The sequence below is a fragment of the Vanessa cardui genome, chromosome 7, assembly GCF_905220365.1.
Source record: "Vanessa cardui chromosome 7, ilVanCard2.1, whole genome shotgun sequence".
In the NCBI taxonomy this organism is placed as follows: Eukaryota; Metazoa; Arthropoda; class Insecta; order Lepidoptera; family Nymphalidae; genus Vanessa; species Vanessa cardui.
Genome location: NC_061129.1, coordinates 3,533,479 through 3,549,788, shown reverse-complemented (window position 1 = coordinate 3,549,788; position 16,310 = coordinate 3,533,479). Strand labels below are relative to the sequence as shown.

The following is a 16,310-nucleotide window of genomic DNA, read 5'->3' as shown; positions in this document are numbered from 1 at the left end:
CATTAATATTTTTTCGTACATACATAACATTGCAGAATATATATTGAGAAGCAACAGTCAATAGCTTGATTTCTCTAAATTTATTCCTTAACGATTCTTTAGCTCCTAGGTTATAGATTGCGCGAATAGCCCTCTTCTGTAGCACAAATATAGTATGGATAGCGGCTGCGTTGCCCCACAGCATAATACCGTATGACATTATACTGTGAAAGTAACTGAAATATACTAAGCGAGCCGTATCAACATCGGTACATAATCTAATCTTTTTGACCGCGAATGCCGCAGAACTCAGTCTACTCGCCAATCCGTTAATATGGGGGCCCCATTGCAACTTGGCATCAACAGCAAGGCCAAGAAACTCAGCAGAATCAATTGGATCCATAGATTCCCCGTTAATGAGTACATCGGCTTTTACATTATGTACATTTGGTGTACTAAATTTCACAATTTTTGTTTTATTATTATTAAGCCTAAGATTGTTTACGCTAAACCAATGTACTATATCAGCTATAGCATTGTGTACGTCGTCGTACTGTACCTGTTTTCTATTAATTTTAAAAACTAAGGAGGTATCATCAGCAAACAATACTATATCATGTTTGTTCCCAACAAGAAAGGGCAAGTCATTTATATATGTGAGAAACAGAAAAGGTCCAAGAATTGATCCCTGAGGGACCCCCATACCAACTGAGACCCCAGGAGACCTATTTCCTTTAACGTCAACCCTCTGAATTCTATTGTTAAGATAAGAAGTCAGAAGGTCAAGCGCACATTCTCTAATTCCATAGTGATAAAGTTTCCTGACCAGAGTCTCATGTTGAACACAATCAAAGGCTTTGGATAAGTCACAGAAAACCCCTAAGGCATCCCGTGACTCCTCCCAGGCTTCATAGATATTCTTAATAAGCTCGATACCAGCGTCTGTTGTCGAGCGACCCCTCGTGAATCCAAATTGTTTACTATGAAGCAGATTATGTTTGTTAAAATGTTCTAATAATTGATTCAGAATTATTTTCTCAAATATTTTGTTCAGGGTAGGTAGAATCGAAATTGGCCTATAGTTATTGGGGTCTGAAGAACTACCAGATTTAAATATTGGAATAACTTTACTATGTTTCATCAGGTCAGGAAATATACCACGTTGGACACAACTATTAAATATTAAAGCAAGGTGACAAGTGAAAAAGGTGCAATTACATCAATAATCGAATTTATCACCTTTAGAGAAATACCCCATAAATCAGCCGTTTTCTTGATGTCTAGTGACTTAAAGGCGCGTATTATGTCGTTGGGGTTTACAAGGGTAAAATTAAAGTTAGATTTACAAGCTCTTACATTTTCTTTCATCAATGACTCGGCAACATCTGGAGAAGATACAAGTGACTTAGTTGTCAAAACTGGTATGTCAGCAAAAAATTTTTCAAAAACTGTAGCAACTTCCTTTTGACTATTTACTACTTTATTATTATAATTCAGGCTCAATTCGGAGTTGCAACTGCCAACTCTACCAGTTTCACAATTAATAATTTTCCAAGTCATTTCTATCTTGTTATGTGCATTCTTAATTTTATTTTTTATAGTTAAAGATTTTGCCAAAAAGCACACTTTTTTAAATAATTTAGAATAGTTATTTACATAATTGGCAAAAGTGGCACTATGATTGTACGTTCTTTCATTGTAAAGCTCATACATTCGTTGCCTACTTTTATGAATTCCAATAGTCGCCCAATCACTGAATTTTAAAAAGTTTTTTGTATTAACTGTTTTAGAAGTGAATATAGATTTAAAACTGTTTTTAATTAATTTAAATAGATTGTTATATAATACATTGGGATTATCACTGAAATGTATGTGAGGGAGATTAGCCATAATATTACTTCTAAACTTCTCAATACGACTTGCGGTCAAAGGAACAAACATTATCTTTTCAGAAGTACTTATTTTTTTAACATGAAAATTAAATAAGGCTTGTTGTCCACAATGATCTGAACTTAGGTTATTAATAATAATTTTGTTTTGTGGAATATAGGTAGCAAATATGTTATCAATGCAAGTTGCTGTGGAATCTGTTATTCTAGTTGGTTCTAAGAACAGATTTACCAGATTATATGAACTTAACAAAGATCTGAATCTAATACTTGTGGTTGAATTATGCAATAAATTTATATTAAAATCTCCACAAACAATAATTTCTTTATTAGATCCAGATAACTTAGATAGAACATTGTCCAATATATTTTCAAACAATTCATATAATCCACTAGGGGGCCTGTATACGCATACAACAATGACACGCTCAAGCTCTGCACAGGCTATTTCTATAGTTTGCTCAATAGAAAGGCTCACAATATCTTTACGTTCTTTAAATTTTATATTTTTACACAGAAGTATTAAAGAGCCACCACGTATAGCTTTATTTCTGCTGAACAGACTAGCAATCTGGTGCCCACTAAAGTTAAACATAACCTGATAATTTAGAAGCCAATGTTCAGTTAAACACAAAATATCAATGCCATTACAGGTCAAAAATAATTCAATTTCTAAGTCTTTCCCTAACATTCCTTGAATATTTTGGTGCACCAGATTTACAATTTTTTTGTTATTTACTTTCTTATTATTTTTATTGGCTTCTATAGTAACTATTTTTTTACAATTATAGTTAGAATTATTAGCGTTGCCAGAGACTACCTCTATTGTCTTAGAACTTAATTTAAATTACTTGGAACATGTTCCAAAATATATGGTCTTAAATTGTTATTATTATACTGCTCAATAGAAGCAGTTGTCTGGTCAACCAAACCATTGGTTGATTTTTTAATAATAAAATATGATAGCAAACTAGCTATCTGTCTCTTATAAAAATTAGATAGGTGACACCTATCACATGTCAATATACAAGAATTATAATTAATTATGTTATTAATGTCAATTAGTTTTATTTTATTACATATATCATTTTTTGTTACATAATAAGTATTTGACATGATATGTAACATATTATTTAATTTAAATCTAATAGAATTTTCCTGTGGCACATCTTTAATATAAGGAAATGTGAACATTAATATTCTACTAATAATAGACTAATATACCACTATGTTAAATAGTTTACTACATTTTTAAATCATTTCGTATTATCCTATGTTATGTTTTTAGAGATAATATCCTTGTGTCAATTATATCAGCTTATATCGGTTTTCGTTGTCAAATAATTAACCAATATTATGTGGTTTTAAATGTTAATTATGATATACACAAAATATTATACGTTAAATAAACATTTTATATTTATTGGAAATTATCGCTTATTAAATAGATAATAATATTTAATTATGTCTGAACTATTCTGTCAGTTTAATTATTATTAGGCTGTACATCCCAATATCACGGATACAATACCGACTCGAATAAAAAAAATATCCAAATTTAAATATATTTATATCGGAACTGTTACGTCAGTTTAATGACTATATTATTAGGCTGTAGATCCTGATGTCACGGCTACAAAAACGGAAAATTAAAAAAAAAATACAAAATTAGAAAAAGGAATTCATTTTGAAATTCTCAATTGTGCGATAAAGTTGGGAAGGAATGCGCACTCCCATGCCTTGAAGAGCACGTACAACCGTTAGTACTGCCTCTGATCTCTCTTCGGGCGTGTCAGATTGTAGTCCCGTCAGATAATGACAGCGAGGGACATTATAGTGTGCATCTATGTTTATATGAGCAATATTATACCTCCCATTGTAAACGATTTATTTAATTCGCACTTCACTTAAGGGAAGTTTTATACTGGTCCCATGTGCGGTCAGAGTAAGAAAACCTTCGTCACTTTTCAAATTGATTCCTTTATCAAGTCTTAAACTCTTAGCACCTTTTGAATCTATACATCAAATCATTGCGACGCAATATGTCATTCTCGATCGGTAAAGCAGATTATCGCTCATACTGAGCACACGAAAATAGATCTTAAGGTGACGAACCTTTTCTTACACCGACTTCAATGCTTTTCTTTACTTTTAATTGAAACGCGTGTTCACTCAAAATAAAGAGTACAGTGAATTCCGGTGAGGCATGAAAGCGAAAACTAACATGATTTCGTGTAATTAGCGTTGATAAATTAGTAACTAATAAATTTTCATTACATTATATTCTTAGACGTTTGTTGATTTATGTTCTCATATAATAACACATCAAGCAAATTGGTTCTTTATCATGTTTCATTGTATTAATCAAAAAATATGGGCTTTTTTAATTAAGATTTTACGTCCTTTAAAATACGAATTGGAAATTTTATAAAGGTAATCCTTTGTTTTTAATGAACAGTCGAACAAACAATTATAATATGCACTATTTATATCCTCGATATCGTTAAATTAAAAAAAAAAAAAAAACAATATGTGTTATTTATTATCTTCATTTTTAATCCATACTCAACGAACAACGTTTTTATAATTCTTACAGCTGATTTCAGTGTGTTTAATTTGTGTTTTTAAATCATCACCCAACATCTAACAAATGATAATCTTCCACATGTAAAGCCACCAGCATTAGATAAGCGTGTGATAGTTCTGACATATACACGTTATAACTAATTAAAAAAAGAAGTTTTGTGTATGTTGCAAAACTATGGCCAAAAACGTATGATGTGATTACAAGTGTATTAAACTAAGCTTATGTGTGTATTGTGAGTTAAATAATGCCTTTGTTGTAGAAGAGGCGGCTTCAAAGGTCGCCGGGAACGATTCTGCGCCAGAGAGTTCTGATAAAGATACAAAACTGCCGCACAACGAGGCCAACATGATAGTCGGTGAGTTTAAACTGTACTTAGTAACATAATTTATCGCTGTATATTACATATTCATCAACATTACTCAGGCCCAGTGCATAGAACGCATGCATCTTAACCGATGATTGCAGGTTCAAACTGAGGCAATTCGTGTGTTTAATTTGTGTTTATAGTTCATCTCGTGCTCGGCGGTGAAGGAAAATGTCGTGAGGAAACCTACGTGTGTCTAATTTCGTAGAAATTCTGCCACATGTGTATTCTAAACCGCATTGGAAGCGTGCTGGAATATGTTCCAAAGGGTCTCCTCAAAGGTGAGGAAGCCTATGCCCTGTAATGGGAAATTTACAGGCTGGTGTTATTGTTGTACATAAACATCAACATATTTAAAAACACATAACTGAAACTCGAAAGGGAGGCATTTTTAACAGATATAAGTTTTCCTTTGTAACATAACATTCCTTTCTTAAATATAAACAAGAAAATTACCTAGTTCATAAATAATAATAAAATTTATAAATAAATGCATAGCTTGTCATCTTAAATAATAAGATTTGAAGCTGGAGTCTTGGGTGTAAAATTTATTGGATTTTTCTGTCAAGTAGTTGCAGTAGATAGGAAATTGGTAGCATTGCACTTCCGGTAGGCACGTAAAGTTCATCTTGCGCTCAATCCCTAAGGCCGTGTCGGCATCGTGAATATCAATATAATACAAATACTCTTGCTTGAGCTATCATTATCGTCACTTGCTAATGATGACAAGTATTTAATAATAACATAATCTAATATTATAGATACTAAATAATTTTGTTTGTTTGCCTGTCTATCTATTACATTCACGGCTAAACATAGACTACTTTTTGATAAATATAAGCTAACAATTTGTAAGTATTGATAAGTAATTATTTACAAAATACAAGTATTTGTACTGCTTGTATAAATTACTCATATAAAAATATGACGACGCCCGCCAAATGAGGCGCTATCTATTTGATTAATTATTGCCGACGTCTATAATAGTAAACCCAGTTTATTATTTGATTTAACTATTGAAAATAATTGTACGAACGCATATAAAGCATTACAACATTGTAATCTAACGATACCAACTTTTATTTCTGGAATCAATAACAACATTCCCACGCCCTTATGATGAGTGATACAAATCAAAAAATATATCAAGAGACAAAGATGATAATGGTGCTCCAGTGCCGTTAAATATATTATTAATTGATTGCAGTATCGATGAACATTTAAGAATACCTTTTATTAAAACAAAGATTCTATCAAGTGTATCGCGAACAATTAAACAGTCCATTAAATGCTAGTTGGATCTCAGGGAAGGGTTGGTATTTATGCAAATTACGCAAACGAGGAAACGAGTTGGAATCCCTAATAGCCGCATTGAGAATTGTGTTCAACTTCGAGAATTAAATCTTCAAAGGATCCACTTGTATTCGAAATTCCGGTAACTTTGACCTGATTGTCCACCTGATACGCTGATGCGCAACGGATCTACTATCTATTTCAAATTCGAAATATTTAGTCTTATATTTTAAAACGGAAATTTGTCAGTCCAACCTAATGTCTTGCACCAATCAGTATATTATATCTGATAGTTGCTCATAAAATATTCATGCCATGTGATTGCCAAAAAAAAGCCTATGATTTTTTGATAAACGAATGGCATAATTAAAATCAAAATGGCACATCGATGACATTTGTGTGCGATTGTTTATGTTCGATTGTATAATCATTTGACAAAATTATTTTTCACGATTTTTTTTTAAATACAGTTTTCTCATTGAAGTTTCCATTTTTAAAGACACACTAATATCAGCCATTTACATATATTTATTGAATTATCTATTATTTCGTAGCTTTCGATCTCTAGCTAGTAAGCTAATAGCTTCTGAATGAATTGGGTATTTGACAATTTTATAAAAAGTATTTTATTGTATTCTTAGGACACTAAAGATACGTTTAATAATTGTTTATTTCATTTTTAAAGTTAATTTATAACAAAAACAGTCATTTTAAATAATACGATTCAAAATTCCCGCCAAAACAGCAAGTCACGTGACAAATTAAGCCGTGACGTCATGATTCAATAAACAGTTAAGTGAATGATCCTGTGTAAACTGTTTTTCTCTTGTTTTTCTTGAAATCTCAAAGAAATGGCTTCTTCATCATACAAAGTTTGCACAGTTCGTTGCTGTACAAGTAAAACAATAAAAAATCCCAATAAATTATTTATTCATGTGCCACAATCGGGGGCCTCTTCGTAAAAAGTGGCTGACGAACTTTATGCTCAGGGCATATTCTGCATTTCACTGTGCACAGAGTGTGGTCACGTTTTAATTGAACATAACCAATAGCATCATCACCATAGGACTGTCTTGATGATCTGAAAATCGAAATATTTCAATAAAATAATTATGAAAAAAAAATGTAAATGGTCAGCAGACCATGTTACGCATTTTTTGCATTCTAAAACTGCTTCAGTTAATTATAAATTATTACCTACCGCAATATAACCCGAAATATATTTTTGACATACATAACCAACAAAGTAAATAATGACAAATAATATCAAAATTTTAAGGCTAAGGACATCGATTGAATTAGAACATTATGAATATATGTATATTAGATAGATACCGTTTTTTATACTTACACTGAAGTTTTCACGTTTCTAAATTCTGCAGAACAGAAGTCCGTGTTTGATGCAAAGAAATTTGCAATCATAAACGAATCAACTTTTGGCAGATTAGCACTATCAGCTTTTATAAAGTCTTTCTCTACTTGCATTTTGACTGAATAACTAATAAAATCAACACAAAATTATTAATAAAATAACACCACCGTACAAAAGTAACAGTGCAATTTGTTTGACAGACCAAACAAGATTTGTTTGTTTATTGAATCGTAACGTCACGCGTTCTGATTGGCTAGTGAGCCGTTTGAGTTTTGTAATTGCACAGATGCAAAATTTCTTATTTATTTTTAAGAAATAAAAATATTTATAATGTTTAATTTGTAAATTGACATAGTTATTCTGAATCAGCATCTTGAAATCTACATAATTCAATTATTTTCTCATTTAATTGTTAGCCATGTCAAATACCGAATTCTCGATGATCAGTCGAAGCTACTAGTAATCGGGCATCATATTGTGGCTAACTAATTGGCTTGTGTCTGATTTTATTTATTATTCTAAATCAGACTTGACAATGCTAGTTTAATGACGACAGTTGCCATTCAGAACCATCAACTCCCATTATTATCAAATACATTTTAATAGTATTGGAATATTGTATTAGGGTGATGGTTCATATTATCTCTATATCTATCTGACCAATCCTATAACAGATCTAATTTATGTATGAGCATATTGATTATTTATAGATTGTATAAAAACGCCATTCTTAATCTGTATTGACATAGTATCGGATAAATGTCCCATTGCTAGGATAAAGCGTGTTCCTTTTTGAAGAAAAGGTTTGGAGTTTATGTGGCAACTATCTTGATAGAGGATAAGTAGATACACTAATTTACATCCAAAATAAACGGGTAACTAAAGATTAATTATGAGCACATTTATGCAAATGATACTTCAGTGGTACTTGCCCTGAGTTTGAATTTACATCCTGCGTTCAAGATTCAGGTATAACTGAACACTAAATCATTTTAACGTACCTACTGTGTGAGTGAAATTTTTGAACTGATAATTTTTGAAGCGAATGATATTTAAATTCGTTTTACTGTTAATTTTAGATGTGCCACAACCTTTACAGTGGAATTTAGCTATAGTTACGTCTCGACAGGATAACTAACTAAATAGCGCATTAAATTGGACAAATTTAACTCACAGAGTCACAGCTAAGCTTCTAATTGTTTCAACTATTAGTTCTCAGATACAATATCGAAGTTGAGAGCGATGTTCGCTCGAGCGATATTTCTAGTTCATTGTGACGCTTCGTAATAAGAAAATGTTGAAGCATGAATTAATGTTAGTAGTAAATAAATCTACACTTATGTTTATTATTTCATTTTGTAAATCAATAAATTAATGTTTGCTGAATTTCATTTTTGGGTGAATATTTTTACTACATTTATTTATGTAAATTTATTACGCTCAGATTTTCTCTGGATATCTCGTTATTTATCAGTTATTCTTTTGACAATTTACATTATTTTATACGTCACATAAATTTATCCCATAATCTTTGTATTCTGGCACGAGGGTGTTGATGAAATTAACGGCATTACAAATACATATATTGTTCGTAGATTGACTAAAGCTTGTTAAAATTATGTTGTAAACGGATTTGACCTTTTTCTATTTGATAACATTTAAATGTAATGATAAACTCATATTTTACACACACTCACGCATATGTACACCCACACACCACTGATATTCCAAATTCAAAAAACCCTTGCAAATTATATTTGTATTCTAAATATTCTATTTTTTTCAGATATCGTGATCCCGTCGCTGCTTATAGCGGCGCTGTTTATTGGAAACGCATTCATCGTGCTCATCATATACAAGTATAGGAAACGGTTAGTAATATTGTACAAAATCGTCTTAATATTGGCTCTATAAAATACTCCATGGGGCTCAAGCAGAATATAAGTAAGCTACCACAAGCCGTAGGCGTTGTAAAAGCTGACTAAGGGACTTATTGTTAAGCGCATCCATTGAGTCCGTAAGCAGCTAAATTACCCGTATTGTTGGGGAGCCTACCCCTCTTAGAATCGATGTTATTTCCCAATGCAGATTACATGCAGCGTTGATCCAAGATAAAAGGCATAAGTTCAAGCAAATTGTGACAATGATCGTTTCTATTGGATGCGTTAACGATCGAATTTTCTTTGACACTTTTTGACTTTCGTGTCGTAAAAGTTTTTTTACCATATTATACTAACGAATATGAATGTCAGCTGTTTTTCTTGGGTTTATATAAAGACAACGTACTTTTAAATTTCTCACAGTATCGAGCTGACTTTAGGCTATATAAAACTAAGTGTAAATTTCGTAACAATATTTCAGTACTCATTTAATATAAATAATATTTGGTACGGATTGGGACCGGATATATGTCTGGAACTCGATAGAAAGTGTTTGAAAGAATATGTAATGAAAAAAGTAGAGTGACAGAGTTTGATCATAATGCCGATTGTCAGGGTGAAAAATGAGGCAGACCACCTGTCACCAGTGGAGTGACATCTATTAAGTTTCTTTCAGCAATATTACTTCTAGGAAATCTTTGACAGCTCATGGTATAAAGTTATGATTTGGAATGAGAAACGATAATTTGCACCGTCTGCCAAATTCAATATTTTACGTCAGTTTGAGCTCTTAATTTGTCAGAAAGAAATCAGAATTGATGTATTATTTCAGTCAACAGTTGTTTTATTTTTGTCGTGAATGTTTAGTCTATTTAAAATTGTTTACTTTGAATGCGTATCCCGTTGGTTGGTATTCGTCTTTGGATGTGTTTCGGAATTAGTTAAATCTCTCTTGCACGTATCATTCGTCAACATATCAACGTCGTTCATTTTTATCGTTCTTTCTTTTGTTCTGTAATTATCTTCATTATTACTCCACTTTAGTTTACTGAGATGTTTTACTCTCCCAATATTTAATAGTTGTACGCTTTTATTTGTTTTCTTTTTTTTAATACGAAGAAAAACTTGCAAATGCCCTATCTGATTAGTTTTGGTCAATATCAACATAAGAAATTTCATTTTAAGAAGCATAAATTGTTCCTTCTACAGTGAGCCGTCAACCATAGGACCTGTTAAATTGTGCCTGTGTTTAAACTGGCTCACTTCCAATTGACGTAACATTAGGTCAAGAAACTTTAGAGGTAATATATAATAATTGATGACCGAATGATACTAGTAGCGATTATTAATAATAGTGGCGGTTAACCAAACGACCTTGCAGAATGGTCTGTCAAGAAAAATAATAATCTAAATATTTCCATTGTATAGAAAATATATATACCTTTTATAAGGGTCACGTGACTGCGGCAGGAAGTCTAACCATTAGCATTGATTGTGTCACACTTGTTTGGCTTCGCGAGGCACGGACGTTCACTGATACCCGTTTTATATATATAAGTACAATTTCAATATATACCTTACTTTGGTATTATTTTACATAGAAACAGTTACGAATTTGTATAGAGTTAGTACTGCTATTAATTTCCTTTAAAGTTGATTTATTATCCTGTAAAATAAACCTTCGTTTTAAATATCGGTAGTATTGTCTGATGGATTAGTCAGTCGCGACAAATAGTTTAAAAAAAAGTGGTGTTTTATTTAAATACCATAATGTAATCTATTATACCGAATTATACAGCAAATCGTCAATCGAGCCTGATTGGGTTACGAATGTACAAAGTTTTCCTTTTCTAATATTAGTGAGACAGAAAAATGTTCAAAAGATTTTTAGTAAATTGTTTTGTCGTGTTCCCCGATACAAGTGAAGCTAAAGTGCATTATCGCTAACAGCTCTTCGCTTCTGTTCCCTAATTGACCTTACAGCCAGCTCTTTCAACCGCAGTATGGAGTTAACTCGAACTTTGTGTGTGGAACTCGATTCAGTTAAAGAATGCGATGAAACAGAAAATAAAGCTGTTAAAAATACGCTATTGGTCATTTCCGTCGCTGGTTCTTGGGTTTGGACAAAACAAGAACATGCTATTCACGCTTGTCACGTCAATAGGCTAAATTTAAAGCGGATGAATTTACGAAATGCAGCGCTTTAAGGCGCTGCATATTCTGGTATACGTTTTATGTATCGTTGGTTTAGTAGTTTTTTTTACGCTTTGAAATAGTATCAGTATGGAAGATTAATTTAACATGTCAGAGTGAGTGTAAAATATTGTTGTAAGGGTTTTGAGAACGGGCTTGGCCCAATCGTTTGGAATGAAATGTTGCACCAATTTTTTGAAGCATATATATATATATTATTGGTTATAGATTGGTAAATTAGCAAATAACTTACTTGATGGGTGTGGTCACTATTGCTCATATACATTGGTATTATAAAAAATATTAATCGTACCTTACATGACCAATACGCCAATGTTGGTAATGATGATTATGTCCCTAATTCCTTTTGGTACACTGACTTAAACGCCCAAAGCGGAACTCCGAGTTTGGATATAAGTAGGTGAATTTATTATTATTCATTATTCCGATTTAACGGTAATTATTTCTTTTTTTTCAGTTGTGAATCACATTGATTTGCAGACATGAAATTTATTTATAAAATAAAATAGAAATGATATAGAATATTGTTTTATTATTAATTGCTTTAATTTTGTAGTAAAAAAATCTTCAAACTTTTACGTATGATGTATGCATATTACATATATTTACGTCTTTGGAAACGATACAAAAAAAAACTTATACATATAACCATATATAAAGCTGTAAAAGGATTTTGAAAATATTTTCCTTTTACACGAGAATTTGTAGGAAATCCACCGATACCTTTGTGGGAAATTTTCTGGATTGGTACGTACATAAATATGTAGTTTTTTCCCTTTGCAAGAGAAAGCAATCTACTCTTCAACGGAAACTTCTGGGGCCAGCGACCTTTCGTCATTTATTGGGACGAAATTATTTTTATTGCCCGCCCTTTGAAAACGTGTGCAAACAATTTTATCAAACGTCTATTGACTATGGTTATAAGCTTATTAGATACTGTTTTGAAGACCCAAAATAATATTTCTATGAAATGTTGATGTCATTACATGGTTTATTAATAAACGGATATTATTTAGATTTATTGAAATTAGACCAATGACGCGCTAGCTGAAATATTTATTCCTGAACCTTCAAGTCCTAACAATGGGTTATCTACTCTTGTTGAGGATATTTGGTGCTGGGGATTTGTGCAAGTATGTCTGGGTGGGTAGCGCCCACTCATCATATATCCACATATTCTAACGCCAAACAGAAATACTTGGTTTGTGTTTTGGTCCACAATCGAAGTCAGTAGCTACATGTACAAGGGACATAACATCTTAGTTCCCAAAGGATGGGTCTTTGTAGATATAAGTATATGAAAAACATTTCCTACAGTACCAGTCTATGAGAAGTCATGACCGATTACCATCTGATGGTCTGTTTACCAGACCGTTTACCTATATGACTTAACAAATAGACGAAGCAGAACTTCTTCCTACACATACAATTTCCTTGACTAGCATGAGGTGTAATATAACCACAAATAAAGTGTGTGAAACCGGCCTTATCTGCTCCCATCGTAATTCCTTTCACGGTGTTCTAACTAAATGAAACTACGCATCAAGAATTTATCTCTTGAAAGCATACTAAAGATTAAATAATAAGATTTCTCATTAAATTATAATTCGCGGTAATGGAGTAGACTTACCTTTGATCCTAATCTGCCCTCAGAATCTTTTCGAGATGCGTGTAATTAACTAAGCCGTTTCATTTGATTTGTTAAGCGAATTTACTCCTGGTATGTCTTATTCATGTATTCACACACACACACACGCATAAAAATATATCTAGACATACTCACACTCGTAGACATTCTCGTAGGTCTCTATGTGTGTGTACGTCCTGACGTATACACATACATAGGTATGTATGTTTGAGTATTCGTGCGTCTGGAAGGATTTAATACGTAATATGTTTAATTCGAACAAATTTAATGTTTCTCATTACAATTGTTAAGTTCAACAAAGACGTAGGTCTCAAAGTTTTGAACCCAAATTGAAGTTTATTTATGCTCTATTTCATATCACTTAAGATTTGTTTCAAAAGTCGTGTTACAGAATTAAATTAATAATATAAAGTTACTATATACAACTATCATTTGCAAGTATAGTATCTTTTCCATAATATTAAGACACTTATGAGTAATACTCCTTTTATAAATAGGAATTTTGTAGGGCGGTTTTGTTGGGTCACATACACTTATTCGTTATTCAAACAACATCAATACTTTGTCTTGTATTGCTGTATTTGGGTGTAAAGACTTACTTACTACTTGCGCTCAGGATACAAAAAATCTTATTTTTTTACAATTCTTTCAGTACCTAAAGCGAATCTATGAGCGAATATGATAATGATCTTAATGATCATCTGCCTCCTCATTTAAAAGTAAAGTTTGAAATTGTGAGGAAAGCAAAATATATGCCTAAATACATTTTTTATTTCACAGAAAAACGGAAGATTTGGAGGACGAGTTTAACACAATCCCGCTGAGCGCGAACGGAGTCCACAGCGCGGGAAACGCGGTCTAGACGGCCAAGGAAGATTACACACTAGCAAGATGACACTTACTCTATCATTTAAATTATTTATGGTATAATTCGTTTAAATTTATGTCAAACAAAAAAAAATAAGTTTGTTCTTTGTTCAAATTTCGTTTAAAAAAAGAAAAAGTAAACGTCATGAGATGAAGAAGGTTTTACATTCATCTGAGTGACTCATGACAAAAGTTTTGAAAATTATATGAGGAAAAATGTACATTTGAATGTCAGTGAGTTGTAAATAATGGGAGACGTCAAAACATTTTGTTTCGTGTTCGGATTTCACACAAAAGAGGTGGCTCGCGTTTCCGTTGTTTTTACGGTTAAAAGTTACGACGGCGAGTTTGGGTAAAAAGTTTTATTATGCGATGAGTTTTATGAGTTCAGACTGTTTTTCAACAGCTAAATAATACCAAAGAGATTCTTATCATGTATAATGTTGCTAGTGTGTAAAGTATCCTTAGAATTTCGTATTAAAAAAAAATGTCTGCGAATGTACAGAGCATGCACTCAAATTAAAAATAATGAACTCTGTGCATTGATAGATAGTTTTAAGTTGTCTTATTTATTTTCAAAATATCTACATTCTCTAAAAGCTCTAGATGTCTAGACGAAGTGTTTTGTAAGTAAAACAAAATCATTAAAAAAAAAACGTTTACAAGCAAAAGAAACCCGCTTTAATCCCTATAAATGACCGCACTGGTTCATTAAAATAATCCCGTTTTCCTAAGGGTATGATTACACGGAATTAAAATTCATACGGGAATTATTCAAGTAGGTAGCTTCAAACATGTGTCTGGATTTAAGAGTTAAAGCTCGCTTTACATTTATTTAAACTGAGTCGTAAATAGTTTTATACCAAAAACACGCGTATCATATTTCAAATTAAAAAACAAATCTTTGTTTAAAAGAATACTTCAATAAGGAATTTGAGGCGGAAATGACACATTTTCAAAGGATAATTTTGCAATAAAACCATTAAATCCACTCCTTAAGAAGCTACTAAAACTGCGTATCCATTGATATGGTATTTTGAGTTGTCAATATTGGTAAAAATGTGTTTTTTGCAAGTTGCAAATGCAGAAGTTGGCAAGATGGAGACGCAGTATAACATCTCGTCAAGTGTGATCTAGCCTTAATCGTAGATGACTAGATACTAAGTAAGGACTGATAATAATATTGGACGCTCGATAAAATGCAATTTTCATTTGGCACATCGTACACTGCCTATTTTAAATGTAACGTCAATTATCGGTTATGTTTTTAGATGTTTAACTTTTTTTTTTTAAATCGAAATTGTCAATGTTTTTGTATTCGGCAACATCTGTATAGAATCTGTAATGAATAAAGGCACTCTCTATATACACTTTATGTTTTATTTTCCGAAACCTTTAGTAACGTCAAAATAAGAGGGGCAAGATCTTCTGATAGTAAGACACCGACTCCCATATAAATAAGCACTGTAAGAAACATCAAACAATCCTTACAATCGGCAATACCACCATCTTTATGAACCAAGATAATACCCTCTTATGCCTGTTACACTGACTCACTCACCATTCTAACCGGAACACAACAATACTGAAGATAAGTATGAGATACTAGGTCGAATCTACCCAAACAGACTTGTACAAAGCTTACCACCAAATACGGAATACTAGTAGTCGCCCGCGAGTTCGCTCGAGTTTTTGGGTGTTGGTTGTCAATTGTCATGTGTCAGGCAAAAAAGTAGTTTTGTTGAAATTTTTCTTGCTTCACAACAAATTTCATCAAATTCGGTTCAGTGGTTTGGTCGTGAAAGAGCGACAAACATACCGACCGAGTTACTTTTACATTAATAGTATTAATATAGAGTGTCAAAGTCGTTTCTAGGAGACTGAGGGGACTTATTCCATAATACTACTCTTCAATTCAATTCCGCTGGTTTCTCATCTTCCTATAAATCCGTATTTTCTCACGGTAACTCATATAACACATGTTACCCATATGAGTAACAATTGTACTTGCCCAGATTTGAATGTTTGACCTTCAGTTAAGATTCAAGGTTCAAGGGTCACATTAAATCAAATTGTCTTGTTTAGTACAATACATTTGAATAGGCATCACACCGATCGCTTCGTTATGCCAGACTCACCTGGTCAATGTAGGCGATCTATTAATTATTACACGCTAGGACTGTTGTGGGTACGTTTCGTGGAAGCCCTATTATGACT

General features: G+C 32.4%; 1 protein-coding gene across 1 annotated transcript in view; it reads left to right on the top strand.

The window, feature by feature from the left end:
* LOC124531066 overlaps window positions 1–14,973 on the top strand; it is a 128,610-nt gene extending 113,637 nt beyond the window's left edge. Inside the window, exons 7-9 of the mRNA XM_047105515.1 lie at window positions 4,715–4,810; window positions 9,271–9,355; window positions 14,007–14,973. Of these exons, the coding sequence (XP_046961471.1) occupies window positions 4,715–4,810; window positions 9,271–9,355; window positions 14,007–14,088 (263 nt within the window). The 3' untranslated portion in view covers window positions 14,089–14,973. The remainder of the gene's footprint in view (window positions 1–4,714; window positions 4,811–9,270; window positions 9,356–14,006) is intronic.
* Window positions 14,974–16,310: the final 1,337 nt, after the last annotated feature.